Consider the following 23,109-nt stretch of genomic DNA (forward strand, 5'->3'; position numbering starts at 1 on the left):
ATAAAGATTTTGCACTTTTTGTCACCTGCTATTACAATGCATTGACTTTCTGCCTAGGCAAAATCGTCCTGGAATTGAATAAGGAGATACTTTGAAAACAGGCGGAAAGTCCGAATCCGCGGAAACTTTTCTCCAAATGGCACTTTTCGCCTCTAATTGAATCCGGCCCTACAGTAAGCCTCAGTCTAATGGACATGCTTGGCTATTTTTAAAAACTGACTTGCTATGCTTTGTAATTGTAGCTTTTTGTCCATTATCAATAGCCTTTGTCTGAAACCTTTGATTTGTATATTTGGAAGTATGTGATGGAGGTATTTATTTATCTTTTTGACTTACAGAAACTTAACTGATATGTATTATGCTTATAGAGTCCAACACAGCTATAATTAAAATAATAACTATGGGACTGATGCGGATTTTACCTTAAGTACGACAAACTGAGCTAAAAAATATCCTAAAAACATATAAAACTATCAAAAAAACAAGGATAGTGGTGCGGTGTGCCTCATCATCTTTATTATACCAAAAAGGAGACAACACATTGAGGGAGATATGAATCTTAATACTGTGCTGTTGCGATCACAGTATATTATGGTGGCCAAACATCACTAATTTAATTTTCAAGCGCGTTGGAGTGCAAGGGAGGAAAATTAGCATATTACTGGTCACAAAGTGCCTTCGTCCAATCGTTGCAGGAGGCACTTTGCTGTAAATGAAATCTCCCCAATGGAAATCTTCTCTACCATAACATATAAGCCAATCTAAGCAACGCATGTGAAATGCACATTACAAGTGTATCTCAGAAGATGAGGTTAAGCTCCTGAATGTTAGAGACAAGTTGTTTTTTCCTGTTGGGAAGAATATAAGGTCATACAGTCCCAGAGGACAGTGTCAATTAAATGAGATATGTGCAGTGATAAAACCAGAGTGGCATAAGCTCATTAAATAACTTTCTATGAGCAGCAAATCAGCAATCTGTAATACTCAAGTCATTATTTTCAACTAACCCACCATTATTAAACAGATGACAAATGGCTGGAATCATTTTTGAGCAAGCTAACATGAGATAGTGCCTAGATGATGTGGTTATGTGCAGATGTTGACGTATAAAGTGAAATGTACCGAAATGCGGTAAAAAGATATGGTACTTACTCTGACCGGGGGACTTGTGGATAGCGTGCCGAACCCTATAGCAACTAAATGTCTACAAATACACAAACCTCATCTCCACTAACACATATGACAGTGTCTTCAAATGGATATGCATGGATCAATCCCGCTAATGAGGCTATAATGATTTAATGTATATCCTGGAACTAGCAGCATCCTCCTTTAACAAATGATGATTATGGCTATTTCTTCCAATACATTTCTTACCACTAATGTATATTTAAAGGAAAATCTAAAGGGAATCTGGGCCTGATTCAGAGATAGGCGCAATGGTGATATTTACACAGATTGAGCGATTGTTTACCATTGCGCATAAGTCGCAATGCGCACGTGCCGCGATTGCTTTGCAATTACGTTTGCACCGAGGATTTACTCACAAAGTGAGTGACAGGTAGTCAGCGTTCGGGGGTGGTAACGAGGGGGTTGTCATAAAAACGCAGGTGTATCTGACCGTTTCAGCGCCATTACATGCCCTTGCGATCACTTACGCAGCATGAGAGCCATCTGCGTGTCAGGAGAGCTGCCGAGTCTGTGGCTGGTCAGACCTTCCGCAATGGCAAGATGGACGCTCGATGTGCGTCTATGTTACTGATATTTACAAAGTTGGTAAGCAACATCATACGCATATGAGAAGGCAGCGGTGGACGCCCTTATGCTCAGGTAAGCTTTGGAACTATTATTAAAAATTTTCGCAGCTGAGTTCCGCGCAAATTCGCAGCCGCAATCGCATTAGCGTTTATCTCTAAATCATGCCCTCTGTTTGGTATTAAATGCGCTGAGACATATTTCCACTTTCAGTCATTGAAGTGTACCTGTCGCCTAAACACATCGGAGGCAGCCATTCTGAGCATGCAGTTTATTCATTATTGTTACTAGTGACTTGAAAGGTTCAGAACTGGATCAGCCAAGAAACTGATGCTAAATTGTGCGTACACCCATTCGCTAAGCGTAAAATACACAAATATGCACACGGAAATCTGTATGCAGATCTGACATTAACACCTACGTATGCTTAGAGAAACGGGACAGGGCAGAGAAGGGCAGTGGTGGATTTCCCACTACACACGAGAGGCATGTGCCTAGGGGCGCCATTTGCTGGGGGGCAGAACAGCAGGCACTCTGCATCAGAACCCTGCCCGCCACTGGCCCAGCCCTTAAAGCAGCAGAATTGGCCACCTCCTGTAGTGCTGCAATAGATAGGCATGCTATATGTCTGGCTGTCCCTTGCTTGTCCCCTCGTCCTAAGGCTTTCAGCAGTGGGAGTGAGAATGAAGACGTCATGTCATGAGGACTCATCTCTCAGTCAGGGAAGAAGAGGAGCCTGGACTGGAGCCACAAGAGGAGAGCGAGTCGCCCGACTAACTTTAGTAAGCCCGATGCAGAATACAGTAGCAGAAGAACATGACCTATCTATACATTGCAAGGTCAGGAATGACAAAACACATACTAGCACACCATACATATATGAAAGCATTTCATATTAACATTAACACTGCACGTATCACAAGATAACATACAAAAAGAAAAGAAAGAAATGCTAACAATATACAGTTTTCTAATAAAATAGCACATGTGCACACATATAAGGCATGGAAGTCCAGGTAACTAATATCCAACAGTTGATCCTGTATTGTGCAGTAAAATAATGATCTAATAGCACATAAGCCAGTCAGCCAATAGAGTATTCCAAATGACAGTGTGTAATACTGGTCCACCTATAAAGATATTTTGAAAATGTCGTAAATGTCCCTCCAATTATAACATTGGGTGAGGGGTAGGAGGGGTGGGGGGGCTATAGATTCTATAGCTATTGTATTAAAGAATGTTTCTCCATTTAAATCAAACTTAACAGCTAATATATTTGCATTATCAAAACAAATGTTAATAAACTTTTCTTGTGCTTCTAAGGGAATCGATATCCCGACAGCGCATGCCCAGCAGGGGTGAAGATCCCGACTGCTGCTAAAGGTAAGTAACCCTAATCTCCCCCCCTAACCCTCCCTTAGGGGTGCTTAACCCTAACCTCCCCCCCACAGTGCCTAACCCTAATCCCCCCTCTAAGTGCCTAAACCTAACCCTCCCGGGGGGGTACCTAACCCTAAGTTCCCCCTGGGAGCCCTAAACCTAACCCCCCCCTCCCGCGGCTGTCTGCGCCCGGCTTACCTTCGATTGGGATACCGGGCGTCAGGCTCCCAGCGCAGGTCTAATGACAGACGTCGGGATTTCAACGCCTGTCATTAGACCCTTGCCGGGATTAGACAGTCGGGAAGCCAGCGGTCGGGATTGCGTCCGTCGGCTTCCCGACTGATTCCCGCTTGTGAGGTGTTTGGGTGTGACAGATGTAAACCTGCTGCTGGTGCGGAGCTGGTTGAAGCTTTTTGGCCTAAATATACAATTGTTACATGTGGCTATTTTGAGCTTATGCCCATATTTATCAATAAGTGATATTCTTGTTATCACTCGTTACTAATCTTAAATGGTGCCCAACCAATCAGCTCCTAGCTGTCATTTTTCAAACACATGACAGTTAGGAGCTGATTGGTTGGAGCACCAATTAAGATTAGTAATGAGGGATGACAAGAATATCATTCGTTGATAAATCTGGGCCTTCATTTTGTAATTTATATGTTGCAAACTTTGCATCAGTCTCATTAGGTACATACTAGGTGAAGCTTTGAATGCGGTGTACCTGATGGCGAGGCAGGGCCCTAGGTCTTGATAGCAATGCAGAATATGTTAGAGCTATATAAAATAATAGTAGTAGTAATAATAAATAATAACAATAACAACCTAGCAAAAGAAAAAAAGAATCCATAAGCTGCAGTCTCGCACGTGCAAACACTCCTGGCTCATGTCCCATCCCTGCCAGCCCGATCACTGCTTGTACTACAAATTCTGCCCATTGTCCTGAAGTTACATCCAAGCTGAGGTCCCACATCGTGTCATTTATCCCGTGGCTGCTGTTATATAAGGAAAACTGCTGTCTCGACCGAGGTCTTTGAGTTCACAGCATGGCTTTGGTATAAATCAGGGCCTATTACTGTGAATGTCTTTGTCCTGCTGTGTTATACATTAGATCAGCCTCAGTGAAGACTGTACAGTGAATTTCTCGCCCTGGCTATCCTACAAGCATATTGTGCTATAAATTTCTCGAGTGTAACAACTCAACCTTTTCACTGCACTTTTTCATTGCGACATCTCTAACAAAAAGCACCATAAATATAAATATTTACAAATTCCGTGAAACATCCGCCTCTGATTTAGTGCATCAATAGGCACAGTCTGGAAGCAGGCCCTGGCTCTAGCGTCTGCCCTCCTCGGCACACTTCCCAAATATGTTCTAGACAAAATACCCAGAAAGCTGTTCAGGGCCAACATTTTACATTGGGAAAAAAAAAAATAATAATGAGCCTGATTCAGAGTCGTACGCTATTAGCATCGCTGCTGCGTCATTGGACGAGGGCAGCGACGCTAAAATATTATAATGTCACATGAGGCGGCCGAGGACAAAAGGTGTCCCTGACGGATTTGCAGTTCCGAGTGCTGCGTCCATCAGTCGTGAGATCGGCCCTCTGAGTGAGCCTAAGACTACTCCGAATGGCCGTCGCAGCTGCGTTGAAAGACGCAGACACTGGCCTCACCACTCCCACAATACGGGGGGAAACACGGCCACTTTTTTGGGAACGCTGCCCCCGCTCCGCCCTCAAACGGCCAGCATTGAGAGCGTGCTCGCAGAAGGAGATCTGCACAAGAGTAGTACAGATCCATCGGGTATGCGTATAATCTTGAATCAGGCTCAATAATAATAATAACAAACAATAAATATAAACACATTTAAGTAATGAAAACAACACCCATAGGTACACCAATGCATGGATGTATCAAGTACACCAATCCAATAATGTGTACACCAATAAACTACTTATAGGGGTGAATTTACTAAGGTGCCGGTTTCTATTCTATGTCATCCGAGATCAATCTCGGATGACATCGTCCGTATTCATGTGTTTCATTTTTCGAACAGGTTACTGAATTTACTAAGCTGCTGATTTGTTGTCGTTCGTGTTGATCGATGGTGTAACCATTCGTAATTTTCATTCGCATTTTGCGTTTGATTTTGATCATCTTGGCCAAACATGGCAGGACTTTGCAGCCATTCGCATTGTGCCAACGCGTACGCAATCACTCTGATTCGGCCGATTTTGCACGTTCCTAAAGAGACCATGCGTGATTGGTTTAAAGGGTCATATGTGTGGGTGGCACACATTAATGTATGGTGTCAGTTTGCTATTGTGTAATGTTTTGTTGTTAAATTAAAAACTCTGGGTCCTTACAGATGTGTCCACATACATCTATCCTCCGCGTGCTACAAGTCGCGCTACACATAAGGCGGGAGCTCCGTGTGTCTCGGTTGTCTATTTGTGTGACTTTTTTTCCTTCAAATGTGTCTTTTTCGCAGTGATGTGAATAGGTAGCACAAAGTGATATGCAGCATGCCTACAGTATATTCTGTGAGCAACACAAAACATAGGCGTGCTGCATATCATATTAAACAGCAGAAGCTGCTTGTGCCACCTATTCGCATCGCAGTACGAATAAGACGCCTTAGAAGGTAAAAGTCGCACAAAAAGACGCTCGGCGCTACCGAGTCAAGCCACAGCATGTATGACTTCGCCATTGTGCTAAGACCATGCTCAGTTTCATGACCCTGATTTCTTCCAGCCTGGTGGGTGGCAGAGCCTCAGGTATCTCACAGCCCCCACAAGATCTCCACCCATGCCATGCTCTTTGTAACAGGAGAGAAGTGTATGCATGTGATTAACCCCCATTTAGTGGCCACAGGTTTCAGTTGTCAGTGATGGCTAAGTACGTTCAGATGTCAAACTCGAATTGAAAAAGGTGTTCTATTTGAGATTTCTATTTGGGTTCGTTTTAGTGTCTTTTGCGGCCGATTTGCACTATATTGCGGCCGTGATAACAAGTTCCAATCCTTAGTAATTTCCAGGTCCTATTGATGTCTATGGCAAAAGGCTGCCGAGTTGGATCGATGGTCTATTTGTCCGAAAACATGTTACAATCAGAGTTTCAGGTGCTCTCGGACGATTTTTCCCTTTAGGTTTGTTTCACACCTGCCTGTTTTGGCCGGCCGGCTGGCCAAGAAACAGGCAGAAGGCGGACGGTTTTTTTGAGGCACTCAGGGCCTGATTCAGAGGCGGTCGGAGGATGCAAGCGGTCGCTCAGAAACTGGGCGGCCACTTGCACCCTGACCGCCCGCCTCTGTTGCGGTCGTTAGGCTGTGGGATGGAGCATCACCGGAGCGGTGATGGTCGCGATGGTCGGAGACCATCGCAACCATCGGGGCTTACGACGAGACACTAGGGTAGGGTCTCACTTGTCGTAAGCCCCGGAGAGCTTCTGGCTCTGTCAGAGCCGGAAGCTCTCCACTAACATCATTAGTGATGTCAGTGGGGCCTCCCCCAAACGGTAGGCGTTCCCATTGGAACGCCTCCGTTTGGGCTGCCACCCCCCCGGCCCGCCTGCCAAACGGGGCGAGCTGTCAATCAACATCGACAGCTCGCCCCCTTTGGATCGAGACCCGCTACAACCGGCGCTGTCGGTCATAGGGGGTCTCACGCATGCGCACGACGGCGCCGTCGCCGTCGTGCGCATGCTCTGTGGGGGGCCATCGACCCGGTCCGAGCGCATCGGCGCTAACGACCGGGTCTGAATGACCCCCTCAGTGCCTTTCACAAGCAGCGGCTTTTAATGTTTTTTTTTTCATTATTTATCTACTGGGCATACGCAGCAGCTGCTGCTACACAAGCCAGCCGTTGTGTGTAAGGAAACATTGTTCCTATTCACCACTGGCGTGCAGGAACGGCACGGGCACGGCACGGCAGCAGTCCTTCTCAGTAGATATTTCCGGCTGTTACACGGCAACCGTGCCGTGCCCGGGCCTTGTAAAAGGACCCACCTGCTTCCCTGCATAACTATATTTCACACCCGGCAAAAAAACGTGAGGCCTTTTGCCGCCCAGTCAAAACCGGCAAGTGTGAAATAGGCCTTAGAATAGGACAAACTTGGCCGATTAGGACTACATCCCGTATAAGCTTATTATTTCCCTCTGCTATGTCACGTCATGTGAATAACATTTTGTAGCCACTACCATGGATATGTGAGTAACTATAAGATACAGACTGTGCATCTATCTACTAACCCCTGTTCAGTTGGGGATGTTTTATCTAGTGTTTTATTTTATTTTATGTTTAATTTGATCTAGTGTTTTATTTTATCTAGTGTATTATTTTATCTAGTTTATCATTTGATCTAGTGTTTTATTGTATCTAGTGTTTTATTTTATCTAGTGTTTTATTTTATCTAGTGTATTATTTTATCTAGTTTATCATTTGATCTAGTGTTTTATTTTATCTAGTGTTTTATTTGATCTAGTGTATTATTTGATCTAGTGTTTTATTTTATCCAGTGTTTTATTTGGTCTAGTGTATTATTTGATCTAGTGTATTATTTAATCTAGTGTTTTATTTGATCTAGTGTTTTATTGAAAACTTAAAAAAAACAAATACTGTATGATTCAAATGCAATCTTGAATTTCTAACAATTCACCTGCAAAGTAATAATAAAAAGCATCATGCCATCTGTTAGGATTGCTATTGGAAGCCATACTTGTTTTGATAAGCGCAGGAGTGGTTTCTATTACATATAACCCCTTTAAATCTCTAGTTGACATAAATTGCTAGAGACTTACAACTTCCTGGATAATGCTGATTACAGGAAGCATGTTGATGGGGGAAGGTGATGAGGATTAAAGGTATAAAAATAGTGCGTTTTCACCGCTGCTAATCACAGCATGCAAACAAAAGACGTATACCAGTGTATCCTAGGGTGAATTCCATCCATATAATAGAACTAACACAGAAGTGTGACTTGATGTAATTGCGTTGTTATCTGATAGTTTGGATACTTACTATTGCGCTTGCCCTCTTCATCGCCATCCTCATCGTTCTCGGGGTCGATGTCTTCAGCTTGGGTAATCCAGTCCAGGTAACCCTTCAAATCCTCTTCCAGCTGCTGTTTCTCCCGTAACTTCTGGAAGTCACCCCTGGCTTTCGCCTTCTCTCTTTCCTTGGAGAACTCACTGTGCGGGGCCAAGGAAGAATACATTCCCAGTGAACACATGGATTGTACACCTTGCGCAGTGTGCAGATATGTTCCGTAAGGAGAGGGCAGAAATGCATTAGTTTGGAGCAGTTTATCATGCAAAGCACCAGAATTGCGTTATACAACATACAGATAATTACAACAAATGATAAAAACAATCCCATGTGCTGGACATAATGACTTTATCACAATTAGAAACATGTAAAGCCCATATAAAGACGCGCGGCCACCATCGGGACACAAGCTCACCACAAATCTTAGAAACAATTCAGTAATAGTTAGGAAAAGAAAACTGGGTACGAATCAAGCTAAAAGCGTATCTCTCTAGGAAAGAGCAGAAAACAATATCTGACTTGTTATATTTACATTTAATGACATTTTTCTATTATAGTGCAGTTTTGTTTCGGGTATGTTACAATTGCATGTTGTACATTTGTAGCCCTATTGATAATAACATGTTTAATTATCCATCATTTTATCTGGCAAATCATTGTGCAAATGAGTTTAAATAGAAGCACGTTTGCTTGTGTTACTAACCTGCTGTATTTAGGGACGCTCAATACACTATTTCTGAGTATGCAAATATGTAAATCAGTACTTTGTACACAACAGGTTCACGATTCCCCATTCATTTTACTGGGATAAACAGAATATTGGTAAAATTGAAGTTTAAAAACTGGACAGTTAAATGGGAAAAAGTATATAAAAGGAATATACAATATTATTATTCTTCCCCCAACCAGTGCTGCCCTAAATGTGTAATTGTTGGGATATATGTTCTTGATATGGTGTAACATAAAACACAACTCAGGGGCTCATTCTGAGTCGTACAGATCTCTCTTCACGGATGCAAATGGCGAGTTTTTGCATACAGCGCATGTGCAGAAGTGACTTTACGCATTTCTGTGCATGTCCGTCCTATGCGGAGTCGGACGCAACTTGGCTTGATCTGTCTTTTCGTGAAACAGGCTGTTTTGGAGCAGGAACTGGGCCATGGCAAAGCGATCAAGCAATCGTGAATTAAAAGCTGTGTGATTCTGAATGGTGCGTATGGGGAAGAGAAGCCTGTATCTGGTGTGTCTCTTGCATCTAGCAAGGGGCTGGTGCAAATGCAGATACTAATGATGATGGTTGCAGCGACAGACGTAGAATCCATTGGCGGCACAGGTTTCCTCTTGCGCACGCACAATACTCCGCCTAACTTGAATGGATACTCGCATTAGCATAAAGTCGTAAAACAGGCAGCTGCCCGAACCTACAGCAACATTGTGTACGCCTCAGAATCAGCCCCTAAGTGCACAAAGCCAAAATGATCACAAACCCCTAAATCCAGGGGTATTCAACTTGCGGCCCTCCAGCGGCTGTGGAATTACACATCCAAGCATGCCCTTCCACAATTTTGGTATTAGGGCATGTTAAAAGTTGAAGATCTGGAAGCCAGATCATTAATGTGTACGTAATGACCTAAATAAAAGAACTAAAGAGGAGGATAGTGCAGGAGGCCGCTGGTTTGGGGTGTTGGGGCGGCAGAAACTACAGGTCTGGCATGCTCGGTTTCAATTGGAATTGATAAAAGTATTAGAAAATTGGTGGATCAAATAGAAATTGGTTGAAGGGAAGCTCACAAGTGTAGGGGGGAGAATGTATTCAACTGGGAGCGTTTCTTACATATAAACCTATAAAGACATTTTATTGCTGAAAATAGAGAACTTGGAGACTAGTCACAAAAATTCTTTCTCTAAATTCACTTATGCTGAGCTGGAGGCAACCAAAGTGGCCTTAAATAAACCTTTAGATGATAAAAGAAAACAAAATTAGCACTCTAAGTGCAGACAGAGGCAAGGTAGGCTCTTAGCTAAAGCTCTGAGCACAGATATCTGTGACCTATATACATATGATTAAGGGCGATAAGGGTAGGCCTCGGCACAAAGACTTTGCAGCAGCCTTCCATGCTTACGATGCCACCTTATCCAATTTATCCTCACGTATTCCCTCTGAGGAAGATCTGTCTAGGGGAAATGGCTTTTGGAACAAACTTTTTCATAAGCAGAGTTAGACAGGGTCATAAGACACAGGACACAGGACACATGAAAAGTCTGGGGTTATTACAATAACATTAAAGGATAAATGACCTCCCATTCTCTTACAAGCATTTAATGAGATTTCAGGCAGGATATATTTTGCCAGCCAACTGAACCCATATCACGGTTATACATAAGGTAAGGACCCATTTCAGTGCTCCAGCTTTCATTTTATCTCTCTATTGAACACTGACATGATTACTTGCCAAGCTTATTGCTAATCGGCATAAAGTACAGATCCCAAACTTAATTCACAGCAATCAAATGGGGTTTGTGCCTGGTAGAGAAGTTAGAGATAATGCCACCAAAATAATCACTGTAATCAGTGGTGCCACTAGGGGGGTGCGGACCGAAATGCCGACTCTTCCTCCGTGACCGGGAGCTGAGCGCTACACTGTGATGTTATTGTGCAGCACCCGGTCACTGAGAAGTGCAGGTAAAGTCTCCAGTGGCAGCCCGGCATCTCCGCAAACGCCCCCAGAGTGATGGAACCCGGTTGGACCATGGCCCCCTTTTCGGACTTTACGTGTGCGCTTTCGCCGCGCAAAGGGGTTACATTGTGTGCAGCAGGTCTTACCGACCGCGGTGACGCCACTGACTAATCCATCAGATTTCAAAGTCCAAGACACCATTACCTACCTACATGTGCCGAATAGGTCTTTAATAGGCTAGATTGGTAATTTATAAAAGGAAAGCTGAGCATACAAGCCTTGCTTATGTAGAACCCTCCTGCTATACAAACACCCCTCAGCAGGGACTAGGATAAATGGGATGCTTTCTGTCCCAGGTAACACCTTTCAGAGGTTCCATAAGGGGATGTAGTCAGGATCCCAATGGCAAGGATGCTGACAGTCACTATACCGACAGCGGCATCCCGATGGTCACAATCCCGACAGATTCCGACAATAAGTATTAGGGTTAAGTTTAGGCACTAGGAGAAGGGTTAGGCACTAGGAGAACGGTTAGGCACTAGGAGAACGGTTAGGCACTAGGAGAAGGGTTAGGGTTAGGCACTAGGAGAAGGGTTAGGGTTAGGCACTAGGAGAAGGGTTAGGAACTAAGAAAAGGGTTAGGCACTAGGAGAATGGTTAGGCACTAGGAGAACGGTTAGGCACTAGGAGAAGGGTTAGGAACTAAGAGAAGGGTTAGTCACTAAGAGAAGGGTTAGGCACTAGGAGAAGGGTTAGGAACTAGGAGAATGGTTAGGCACTAGGAGAACGGTTAGGCACTAGGAGAAGGGTTAGGGATAGGCACTAGGAGAAGGGTTAGGGATAGGCACTAGGAGAAGGGTTAGGGTTAGGCTACGGGAGTGGTGGATTATGGTTAGAGTTAACGTTTGGGTTAAAATACCACAATCCGTCTTGAATTTTGACCGAGGGATGCCGCTGTCGGTATTCTCACTGACGGGATCCCGTACCTTAACCCTCCATCACTCCTCTTTGATTTTGTATTATGTATAGAAGCTCTGGCCATTCTGCCAGAATTTGGAAATTAGTGGCCTTATATTAGTCAAGTTGGAATTTAGACTAGCTGTATTTGTCAATGACCTCCTAACTATAATAAAGAATCCTATCACTAATCTATATAATCGAATTAAAAAATGTAAGAGATTTGCATAATTGTCCAGCTTCAAAATTAGTTATTCTTAATCGGTCGCCTTGAATGTCCCAAACTCAGAACTGTTCTGTAATAAAACTGCCTATCTTTTTTATTGGCATCATCACATATCAGTTATTTGGGAGTCACTCGGACTAATAATAACAATGCACAACTGTTCAATCTAAACTTTATCCCTCTCCCAGGATTCCTAGAGAGCTGAAGACATGAGCTCCACTTACATTGCCATGGCTGGCTGAGGACAATAATTATTATAAAAATATCCTCCCAAAAGTCTTGTATATTCTTCAAACTGTCCCAGTCAAGAAACCAGTAGGATTATTTGTGGAACTACAAAAGGTTATAAGGGACCATGTCTGGAGAGAGCATAAGACCATGGTGGTTGCAATTACCCCAGTCATAAATTAGTAACATGAATTACCGGTATGCTTAATAGAGTCTGGATTGGAACAAAATGGAAAAAGAAAACATCGGGCAGAAGTGGAGAATTATAACCTGGTGGTCCCAATAAACATATTGTCATGAATCAATGGTCCATAGTACACTGGAACTGCTCTCCACTGACAAATAGGCTGGCTTTTGCTTCCAGACTAGTGCGAGCTGAGTACTCGTGGTTTCTAATATTCCCATGCCGACGTATAAAAGGCTTCTCAAATACTTCAAGAATAGTGCCAAACACTCATTCACACTTATTATAGATCTCCCATCCTCTCCTCGATTGAAGAATGGGTTAGGTCAGGGGTTCCCAAACTCGGCACTCAAGGAATCCTAAGGGGTATACTGTATTTACTAAAGAGAGAGTTTTTAGAAGTGGAGATGTTGCCCATAGCAACCAATCAAATTCAACTTAACATTTAACTAGCACCTTCTAGGAGATTATAGCTAGAATCTGATTGGTTACTAGGGGCAACATCTCCACTTCTAAAAACTTTCACTTTAGTAAATTTACCCCTAACAGCCCAGGTTTTAAGAATATCCATGCTTGTGCATAAATGGTATAATCAAACTAAGGTACTAATTGATAACCTGTGCTTAAGCATGGATATCCTTAAAATCTGGACTGTTAGGATGCTTTGAGGGCTGTGGCCCTGATTCAGAGCCGGACGCTCTGACAGAGCGCTTGCTCTGAATCAGGGCCGTCCCTCTTACTGTTTGGAGCGGCCTCCTGGCCGCTCGCATAGCTGATGGTCGCGATGGTCAAGACCATCGGGCTTGCGACGAGACCCTTGCGGTAGGGTCTCGCTGCCGCAAGCCCTGGAGTGCTTTTGGCTCCATCAGAGCCAAAAGCACTCCCACTGACATCACTAGCCCCCGGCACGCCCACCAAAGAGGGCGTGCTGTCAATCACCATCGACAGCACGCCCCCTTTGGTGCGAGACCCATAATGACGGCTTGGCCATCGTTATTCGGGTCTCACGTATGCGCACGACGGAGCCGCCTCCGTCGTGCGCATGCGCACTTGGGCATCAGCGCTCGCGAGCGGGTCTGAATTAGGCCCTGAGTTTGGGAACCACTGGGTTAGGAAAACTGACTTTTATATGTCCATAGATGACAATACCCTTGTGGCACCTGACAGATGCCTTGAACTTACTTCCACGTGGGAGAGGCGGCTTGAGTTCAAATAATCAAACACATACAGCTATCACATTTCTACAGTAGCTCTGACATCTGCTTTTCCCCTGGTGTTACCAACTTTCCTAACCCTTTTATGGTCTCTTGGAGGTCTATGTTTTGTGAAAGGACCTGATGTGAACTCTGTCAGCAAGATATATGTCCATCCTATTTCTACTACTCTCTGTCATACTAGTTTGCAATCTCACCTCTCCAAATTTATATAGAACGGACACAATGCAATATGTATGGGTCCAAAAATATTGGTAAACACAATCAACATGTCATGGGGTGCTGAAAGATGTTGCTCGGAAAGTTAAATACTATACAATTATATACTATACTATAAAACCTATTATATACTATACTATTATTATACTATACTATAAGACCTAATATATACTATACTATAAGACCCATTATATATTATACCATACTATAAGATCTATTATACTGTATACTATACTATTATTATGCTTTAAGACCTATTATATATAATATAGCGTTAGTCTGCCTAACAGCACAGTGTATTGAATAGCTGCGGGAATTATTATATATTATACTATAAAACCTACTATATACTATAAGACATTTTAAATGCTATACTATTATATGTAGTGTTCCCTCTAGCTCTGGCGGGAGGCAGGGCGCCGGAGCCAGAGAGGGCATGCCCGTGCGCGCGCCAAAGGCGCGCGCGCGACCGAGAAGGGGACGTGGTCATCGGAAAAGGGGGCGTGTCTATAAGACGCGTCCCCTTTTCGTCACTCTTGGGGGCGTGCCCGGCACTTACGGACACGCCGGGCAGCCCCCAAGCCCTGCAGACAGGGAGAATAGATGCCGGGCGCATGCGCCCGGCGTCTATTCTTTGGCGGTGACCGGGTCACCGCATGTTTCTCCACCCGCGGGACACTGCGTCCCACGGGTGAGAACGGCTCCCGCAGGCTGTGAGGGCAGGGCGCTTTTTGCCCTCCTCCTGGAGGGCAGGGTGCTATTTGCCCTCCAGAGGGAGGGCAGGGCGCTGCGCCCCGCTAAAACAGCCTAGCGGGAACGCTAATATATACTATACTATAGTAGAAGACCTATTATATAATAATATATACTATACTATAAAAGACCTACTATATACTATATTATACTATAAGACTATACTATACTATAAGACATTTGAAATACTATACTATTATATACTATAATATACTACAAGACTTATTATATACTATACTATATGACCTTTTATTTACAAAACTATTATATACTATAGCCTTATATACTATACTATAAAGACCGATTATATACTATACTATTAAATACTTTACTAAGAGACCTTTTATATACTATACTATTATATACTATACTATAAGACCTATTATATACAGTACTATAAAGACCTACTATATACTATATTATATACTATGCTATAAGATCTATTTTATATTATACTATTATAAACTATACTATAAGACCTATTATATACAATACTATTATAAATTATATTATACCGATTAGATGCCTCTTTATAAAACACGAATATTCAATCATTGCTCCACTTTGGAATGAGTGTTGGAAAATACCTTGCTATTATACTTTCTATGGAGCGCCATACGTAAAATATTTAATAGCGCTTATTTATCTTTGAAACGTTTTGTAAGGTCTCCACTGATGTAAATGGAGACCTGCTCAATGCTTCACAAGGGTGAGGCCCTGACGTTGCAGATGTGAATGAAAAGTTCGGACACTGATACAAACAGTCATACAGTTATGTCCTCATACACCTATCCTTTTTGCTCCATAAGGCGCGAGGCACCTAGCACGACTTACATGTTCTGCCACAGGTAGCGATTCCTGTGTTTGAGCTCTTTCCCCCCAATTTTCCTTCTTAAGCCGCAAATTCACTAAACGACAAATGAACAATTGAATCATTCACTATATTGTGCAGTGGACATTGAGCCCACACTGAACGATATATCGCTCAGTGTGGGCACCCTCCCTCATCCCCGAAACCTGCACAATCTGCTCGATTAATGAACAATTGAACGATAACGATGTCGTTATAGTTCAATCGTTCATTTATATCGTGTAGTGGATATGTGCCTTTAATTCGCTAACAGTGTACTAAGGGCCTGATTCAGACCCACTCGCGAGCGGCTGTCCGCTCGCAAGTGGGTCGATGTTCTGGACTGAGCATGCGCACGACGGAGGGAGCTCCATCGTGCGCATGCGCCAGACGCGACGAGCGAAGGAAAGTCCTTCGCTCGTTGTGTCCGATCAAAGGGGGCGTGCTGTCAATGTTGATTGACAGCACGCCCCCTTTGGTAGGCGTGCCGGGGCGTGCCTCCCTGACGGGGACGTTCCCACGGGAACGCCTCCCATCAAATGCCGGCCCACTGACATCACTAGTGATGTCAGTGGGAGTGATTTTGGCTCTGATAGAGCCAAAATCACTCCGGAGCTTGCGGTTGAAAACCTCAACCGCAGGCTCCGGCTCGCAATTTCGATGGTCGCGATGGTCTCGACCATCGCGGCCATCAAAATGCACGCTCGTATAGCCTGTGGGTGGTGACCCACAGCTATACGAGCGTCCAGAAAGACGCTCCATTTTCATGGAGGCCGGCCCTCATTCAGAGCGTGCGCTCTGCTCAGAGCGTACGGCTCTGAATGAGGGCCTAAGTAGCTAATACTGTAGAAAGGGGGTGATTCAGCACTGGATGGAATTGCATAGATGCACACAAGCAGCTTTGCAATTCCATCCTTTCTATTATGTTAATTCAGCAGGAGGCGTCATGCCTCCTGCATACATTAATGATCCTAGCTGCGTCCATGAACGCAGCAATAGATCATCTGCGTGATCATTGGACGGCTGAGTGACCATGGGGTCAAGCGGCCGGCCTTCGCAGATGTCCAAAAGAGACCAGGAAATCTCTGTCTGCCGACGTAGATCCTGGCCTCTTCGCTTCCCCCCAATGGTGATGACACGCCTCCAGCAGAGGCCATCGCCGCCCCCTCCCCACCCCCAAATGGCAGCAGACTGGCAATCACTGACAGTCTGCTGCCGCTCTGCGTCCGATCACACAGAACCTGTTCTGCGCGTGTACAGGATGGGTCCTGCGCACACCCAGATTCCCAACTATCGGGAATCTGCGTTCAGCAGTGAACGGCTGAATGAGGCCCTAAGTATTTAGGATTACTAATTATTTTACCACAAAGCAATGTAGCAGATTTGACCTTTTTACCCAGATTGTGTAGTTTTTCCTGAATTTTCTGTTTCCATTCACTAACAGTACACTAAGTGCCTGATTCAGGTTGGTTCGTAAGGCTGCGTTCGCACGCAGCCAGTCGATGTTTGCATTCTGCGCATGCGTATAAGAGGCAGTGTGAGTGCGCGAACCGGCCGCAGTGATCGGGAAGCTATCGCAGTGAGTACGCAGAGTCTTCACACAGTGATTGACAGGAAGTGATCGTTTGAGGGTGGTGACGGGGGGTGGTCAGAGAAACGCAGGCATGCCTGTGCATTTACGGGGCGTGCATTATTAAGCCCCTGCGATTGCATACGCTGGGAGAGGTCTAGATGGCGACAGGAAGTTTAGCAGTTTCTGTGGTAGGGTCAGGTCAACCACAACTGTGCGGGTGGTTCTGATGTTACTCGATGGTACCGATGTTTTTACTGACTTGCGGATACATGTCATGGGAAGTGGGCAGGCTTTATACACTCATGGGCATCTTGGTATTGTGCTGCGGTTGCCGTGCGATTGCATCCATTAGCATATTTTCGCAGCGAGCGGGGTGTGTGCGAACGCAGACTTGCGAACCAACCTGAATCTAGTGATGTCAGTGGGGCCGGACCCAGACGGTAGGCGTTCTCATGGGAACGCCTCCGTCTGGGCAGCCACGCCCCCGACACGCCCACCAAAGAGGGCGTGCTGTCAATCACCATCGACAGCACGCCCCCTTTGGTGCGAGACCCATAATGACGGCTTGGCCGTCGTTATTCGGGTCTCACGCATGCGCACGACGGAGCCGCCTCCGTCGTGCGCATGCGCACTTGGGCATCAGCGCTCGCGAGCGGGTCTGAATTAGGCCCTGAGTTTGGGAACCACTGGGTTAGGAAAACTGACTTTTATATGTCCATAGATGACAATACCCTTGTGGCACCTGACAGATGCCTTGAATTTACTTCCACGTGGGAGAGGCGGCTTGAGTTCAAATAATCAAACACATACAGCTATCTCATTTCTACAGTAGCTCTGACATCTGCTTTTCCCCTGGTGTTACCAACTTTCCTAACCCTTTTATGGTCTCTTGGAGGTCTATGTTTTGTGAAAGGACCTGATGTGAACTCTGGGCCTGATTCAGAGCTGAACGCTCTGACCAGAGCGCTCGCTCTGAATCAGGGACCTCCTCCATGAAAATGGAGCGGCGTCCTGGCCGCTCGTATAGCTGTGGGTGACCACCCACAGCATATGCGAGCGGCCAAAAAGATGATCGTGATGGTCTTGACCATCGCGACCATCGGACTTGCGACGGAGACCCTGCGGTAGGGTCTCCCAGCCACAAGCCCTGGAGTGATTTTGGCTCTATCAGAGCCAAAATCACTCCCACTGACATCACTAGTGATGTCAGTGGGGCCGGCTTCAGACGGTAGGCGTTCCCATGGGGACGCCTCCGTCTGGCAGGCACGCCCCCGGCACGCCCACCAAAGGGGGCGCGCTGTCACCTCACCATCGACAGCACGCCCCCTTTGGTGCGAGACCCCGAGCGACGGCTACCCCGTCGCTCGCCGGGTCTCGCGCATGCGCACGACGAAGCAGCCTCCGTCGTGCGCATGCGAATTTGGGTACCATCAACCCACTTGCGAGCGTCCTGCGCTCGCAAGCGGGTCTGAATGAGACCCTTAATGTAATAAACAAATGTCATGGTGCGGCTACGTCGCAAAGTCTATGGTGCACCAAACAAAGCTATTTGGCGTGATTTGAGTGACTAAAAGAGGCCCAATTACTGTATTCTGTGATGGGACTGACGGACGCACTGCGATTATCAGTGACCTGCGCATGTGTCTGAGTCACACTGCGCTTGCTTCAAGTTTCCTTATCGTCATCACTCACAGTGAGGATTTATTCACAAAGTGACCAGGGGGTGGTGACGCAGACATGTCGCAGCTGTTGTCAGGGAGTGTCTCAGCCTGCAACTGCGATATTGTTGGCCATAAAATGGTTCCGGTGCCTTAGTTCTGGCAGGCATTCTGCACGACCATAAGGTTACTCAGAAGTCTTTGTGCGGATTCGCTTAGATTTGTGAAGCTGCCGGTGGGCGACTCACTACAAATCCCTGCGGCTGCGACATTTGCATATTTTTGCAGAGCCGCTGCGTGCAAACTCGCAACAGCGCTGGTATTAGCGAGCATCTGACTCAGGCCCACTGACTAGATCTTCCCTGCTAAGCAAAGGTGACCTTACATAAGTGCAGCATTCTTGCTTCCAACCCATTGGGGCATTTTCAATTGGGGGTGAGAATAGCAAAAATCCAGCACCCTCGGGTTTTTCCTCCAGATGTGGGAATTTTGCTATTCAATTAGGAGCAGGGTTTTTGAGTTTTTGAGCGCCAGGAGGTTTTTTTTTTGCGCACCTCCAGAGCACGACCAAATTGCTCTGGGACCCTGGCGGCACCCCTCCTAGTGATTAATTAAGCAATTAGAAGTTTCCAATTAGCTTAACTAGTCCTTAATAACTTACCTTCGGCAGCGCTGTATTCTGCATCCAGTGTCCAGTCTGAAGAAGCAGTGAGCATGCTGCGTGTGTTAGTGTTTGTAAGTGTGTATGAGTGTGTGTGACCCTCGGTATCTCCCCCCCACCCACCCCAAGTGTATGTTCCTCCCCCCACCCGTAATGGGCACTGGGAGAACTACATCTACCAGCAGCCTTTGTGACTACCAGCTGCTCCCTCTCCAGTGAGAAGATGGAGGAGAGGCCACCGGGAGCCGCGGAGACCACTGGAGACCCCGGGGCAGATTAAGTGTGATTTTTTTTTTCTTATATTTCTTAAAACCCCTGAAAACCCCACAACCACTTTTTTTTAATTGAACACCGTGGGTATCGGGAGCACTCATACCCGCGGTAATCCAAAATTGGGCGCAAGGTTTTTTCTTCGCTAAATCTAGCGCTCAATTGAATATGCCCCAATGAACAGCGCCGTAGCTAGACGGAAGTGCGCCCTGTGCAGCACTGCCGCCCCTCTCACTCCCTCTCCGCCCCCCTCCTCCCCCCCTGAGCTCTTACCCTTACTTCCGAGGGGAGGAGGAAGGGCGGGATCCTGCGCCGACATTCACTGTGCGGCGCGCACCACTGCCGGAGGTCTCTTCCTGCAGACCTCCGGCGCAGAGAAGTGTGTGGCCGGTGCCGCTGGAGGATTCCGCCCTGTGCGGAGGCACCGGCCGCACCACCCTCCCTACGGCCCTGCCATTGAATTTTTCTGTTTCCAACTCCTGTATTTAGAATGACTCTCATTCTCTCTTCCCAATGTATTTCTGTTATACGGCTATCCTGCAATCTGTTTCTGATTATTCCTAATGACTGCATTAGAACCACCTGAAATACATACACCCATATTGCTGATCTCCCAGTCCTTGACATTAAAGCTGTGACTAAGGTTTAGAGTCTAGGTGTAAGGTACATTTTCTCCTGTAATCTTCTTCCCAGCGTTACCAGCACGACAGCAGATAAAACCAGCTAATTACTTGTACAGCCTGGCTCTGTCCTAGAGAAGTAGAATTAGTCATACTATACCACGTAGAGGTCCTCAAGACTGCTTATCCATCAAATAAAGTTGCAAATTCAAGATAATTTTGGAGCCATATAAAATTGCAACAAGAGAACACCAAGCTGGGAGCCTTCCTTATAGTTAGCAGTAAATCCATGCAATTACGCACCTTAGCAAAATCATATAGTGTTATAACGGAGACGGTGGGAATGTGCAAACTTAATATGCGATGAGATATTTAGATTTTGCAGGAGTGGTGATTCAACTCAACTATGAATTGCAGAATCAAACCTCCCAGCATTAGGCTTCCACACTGGGTTACAACATTTCATTAAGAATAAAAAAAAGGGTTCTTCTAACTATGTGCTTGTTCAGAGATGTACATTCATCCGAGGATATACGCATATCTCCGATGGTTAGGGGTCTGCGCCTGTGCAGAATGGATCCTGTGATCTCGCACGCAGACCTCCCCAAGCAGAAGCATTACTGACATGCTGTGGCGTTTGGGGTGCATAGTGTGGGCATGCCTGGTTGCCGTTAATGTGACCAGACATGCCCCCACTCCGCCCCCAAACACCTCCTTCTGCATTCTGCATCTCAGATGGATGGATCTGCACAGCCTCTTGTGTGGTATCAATCTAGTGGCACTATTGCTGGACCAAAATTGTGGTAAATTCAGAGATAATTTGTCACTGTTCCTATATTATTAATGGCAGGACAGGGGGGTTGACTGAGGCTTGACCAAGGTTTGGGGAGCCCAGATAAGCCATGAATACGCACGTGCATTTGAGCCCTTCATACAGCTCCTAGCCCTGGTCTGCCTCAGGCTGTTTCAAATTTTGAAAACTAAGGGCCTGATTCATTACTGATCGCAACTATGATCGCAATAGTGATTACACACGCAGTCTCACTGCGATAGTATGCTCATCCATTGCCATCGCTATGCCATGGCAGCACAACATAAGGAAGCCCTCTTTACCTTACACACATCTGTAATGTTTAGCAAGCATCTGTACTACCGAGTACCATCGCAGCCTCACGCACCCTTGCACAAGGACTTACTTAGGAATGCTAACTTCATCGCACGCTATGAGGCCTCAGGATGCGTACGGCATTGCATTGGATAATTTATGCACGCCCATGCAACGCCATTCAAACACCCTGGCACGCCTGCATTTCAACACCCCCCCATCACCACCCCCAAATGGTACTTCCTGTCAATCACTTTGCGATGGGTCTGCTTAGTCACTGCGATCGCTCTCCCGATCGCAGTGGCCGGGTCGCGCACATGCACTGCGATGCATACGCAGAACGCATCAATCGGCCAATTGTGTGCGTAATCGCAGTTGCGATCGGTAGTGAATCAGGCCCTAAGTTGTATGTTCTGCTAGTTTTATGTTGTAAGCTCTGCAGTGACTGACTGGCTAAAGACTTCGAAAGCTGTGATTGACTGCAGGTTAGTCTATGGCAGTGGTTCCCAACCTCGGTCCTCAAGGCACACTAACAGTCCTGGTTTTAGTTATATCCATGGCTGTGTACAGATGGTTAAATCAAAATAACTGAGGTACTAATTAAGTCACTTGTGCTCAAGTATGGCTATCCCTAAAACCTGGACTGTTAGTGTGCCTTGAGGACTGTGGTTGGGAACCCCTGCTCTATGGTCTCATGCTTAATTATCTGGATGTCTGTTCTAGCCCAGTGAAGAACTCTCAGTCCTAGGGGCAATGGCCTCCAGGCGCCAGCTGTCAGGGGGCACTGAGGAGCAGCCCCAACAAAAGGGGGGTACAAGGTTCCAAGCCCACAAATAAATCCATCTATAAACGCTGCCTGCTCCCTGCTGATCACTGCAGTGGCACAGGCAGCAGTTATAGATGGATTTATCTGTGGGTGGGGTCCGAGGAGACGCTGTCTCTCGATCTTCCAGCTGGAGCAATAAAGTTTTCCTTTGTTGCGACACAGAATGTCGGCGCATGTGCTAGCCAGAGCCACAGGGGATGGGCCAGGCGCAACACCATGTATTTCAGCTCTGGGTGCCGGCATGTACTTACTCCCAATTCCAAGTTGTTTACACACAGTCATCGCTAACAAATCTCCAATAGAGATTATAGATGTAAAAAACGTATATAACAGTATATTTCTTGTATTCAGTTAACAAAAGTACAGCATGAAATATAATAAACTTTGATTATACTATGCTTTGATACACACCTCATACTGAAGAACATTTGCAAATGAGGTTGGCTGTACGCAGGAAACTGAATTATAATTTTTTTGTGTGTTTTTACAAGTTGTATTTATGTATTTAGATGAAAAGTGTGTCTATTCACAACAATATTATAATAATGTATGCATGCGATAGATGGATGTAGGTTCCTTTAACTATTCCTGCACAATATTGGGACTGATTCAGACCTGCACACAATCCCCGATCGGCCACAAATGACCAATGTTTTGGGGACTGTGCAAGCGCCAGGGCTGCAGGGCGCATGGGCTGCAAAGCCACTGCGACCACCCTGGACGCCCAAGCCTGATTAGCTGGCTATGGTCATTTGAGGACAGGCAATTGGTGGCGACACTAACCTTTCTCCAAAAACTAAGGACTCTGTTTTGTGGGAGTTCTGAGGCCAGGGTCTGCGTCATCCAACGCAGATGTCCTGGCCCCAGCAGAGGAGTTTTGGCTAAGCTTAGGACCTCATTCAGA

The 23,109-nt window shown here is 45.7% G+C and overlaps 1 protein-coding gene across 1 annotated transcript in view; it reads right to left on the reverse strand.

The window, feature by feature from the left end:
- The window catches only part of CACNA1D (calcium voltage-gated channel subunit alpha1 D), a 417,969-nt gene that overhangs the window by 182,177 nt on the left and 212,683 nt on the right, over positions 1 to 23,109 (reverse strand). Inside the window, 1 exon segment of the mRNA XM_088478679.1 lies at positions 8,157 to 8,326. Coding sequence (XP_088334805.1) covers positions 8,157 to 8,326 — 170 coding nt within the window.

The sequence above is a fragment of the Taudactylus pleione genome, unplaced genomic scaffold (assembly GCF_031769625.1).
Source record: "Taudactylus pleione unplaced genomic scaffold, aTauple2 ptg000217l, whole genome shotgun sequence".
NCBI classification, from domain to species: Eukaryota; Metazoa; Chordata; class Amphibia; order Anura; family Myobatrachidae; genus Taudactylus; species Taudactylus pleione.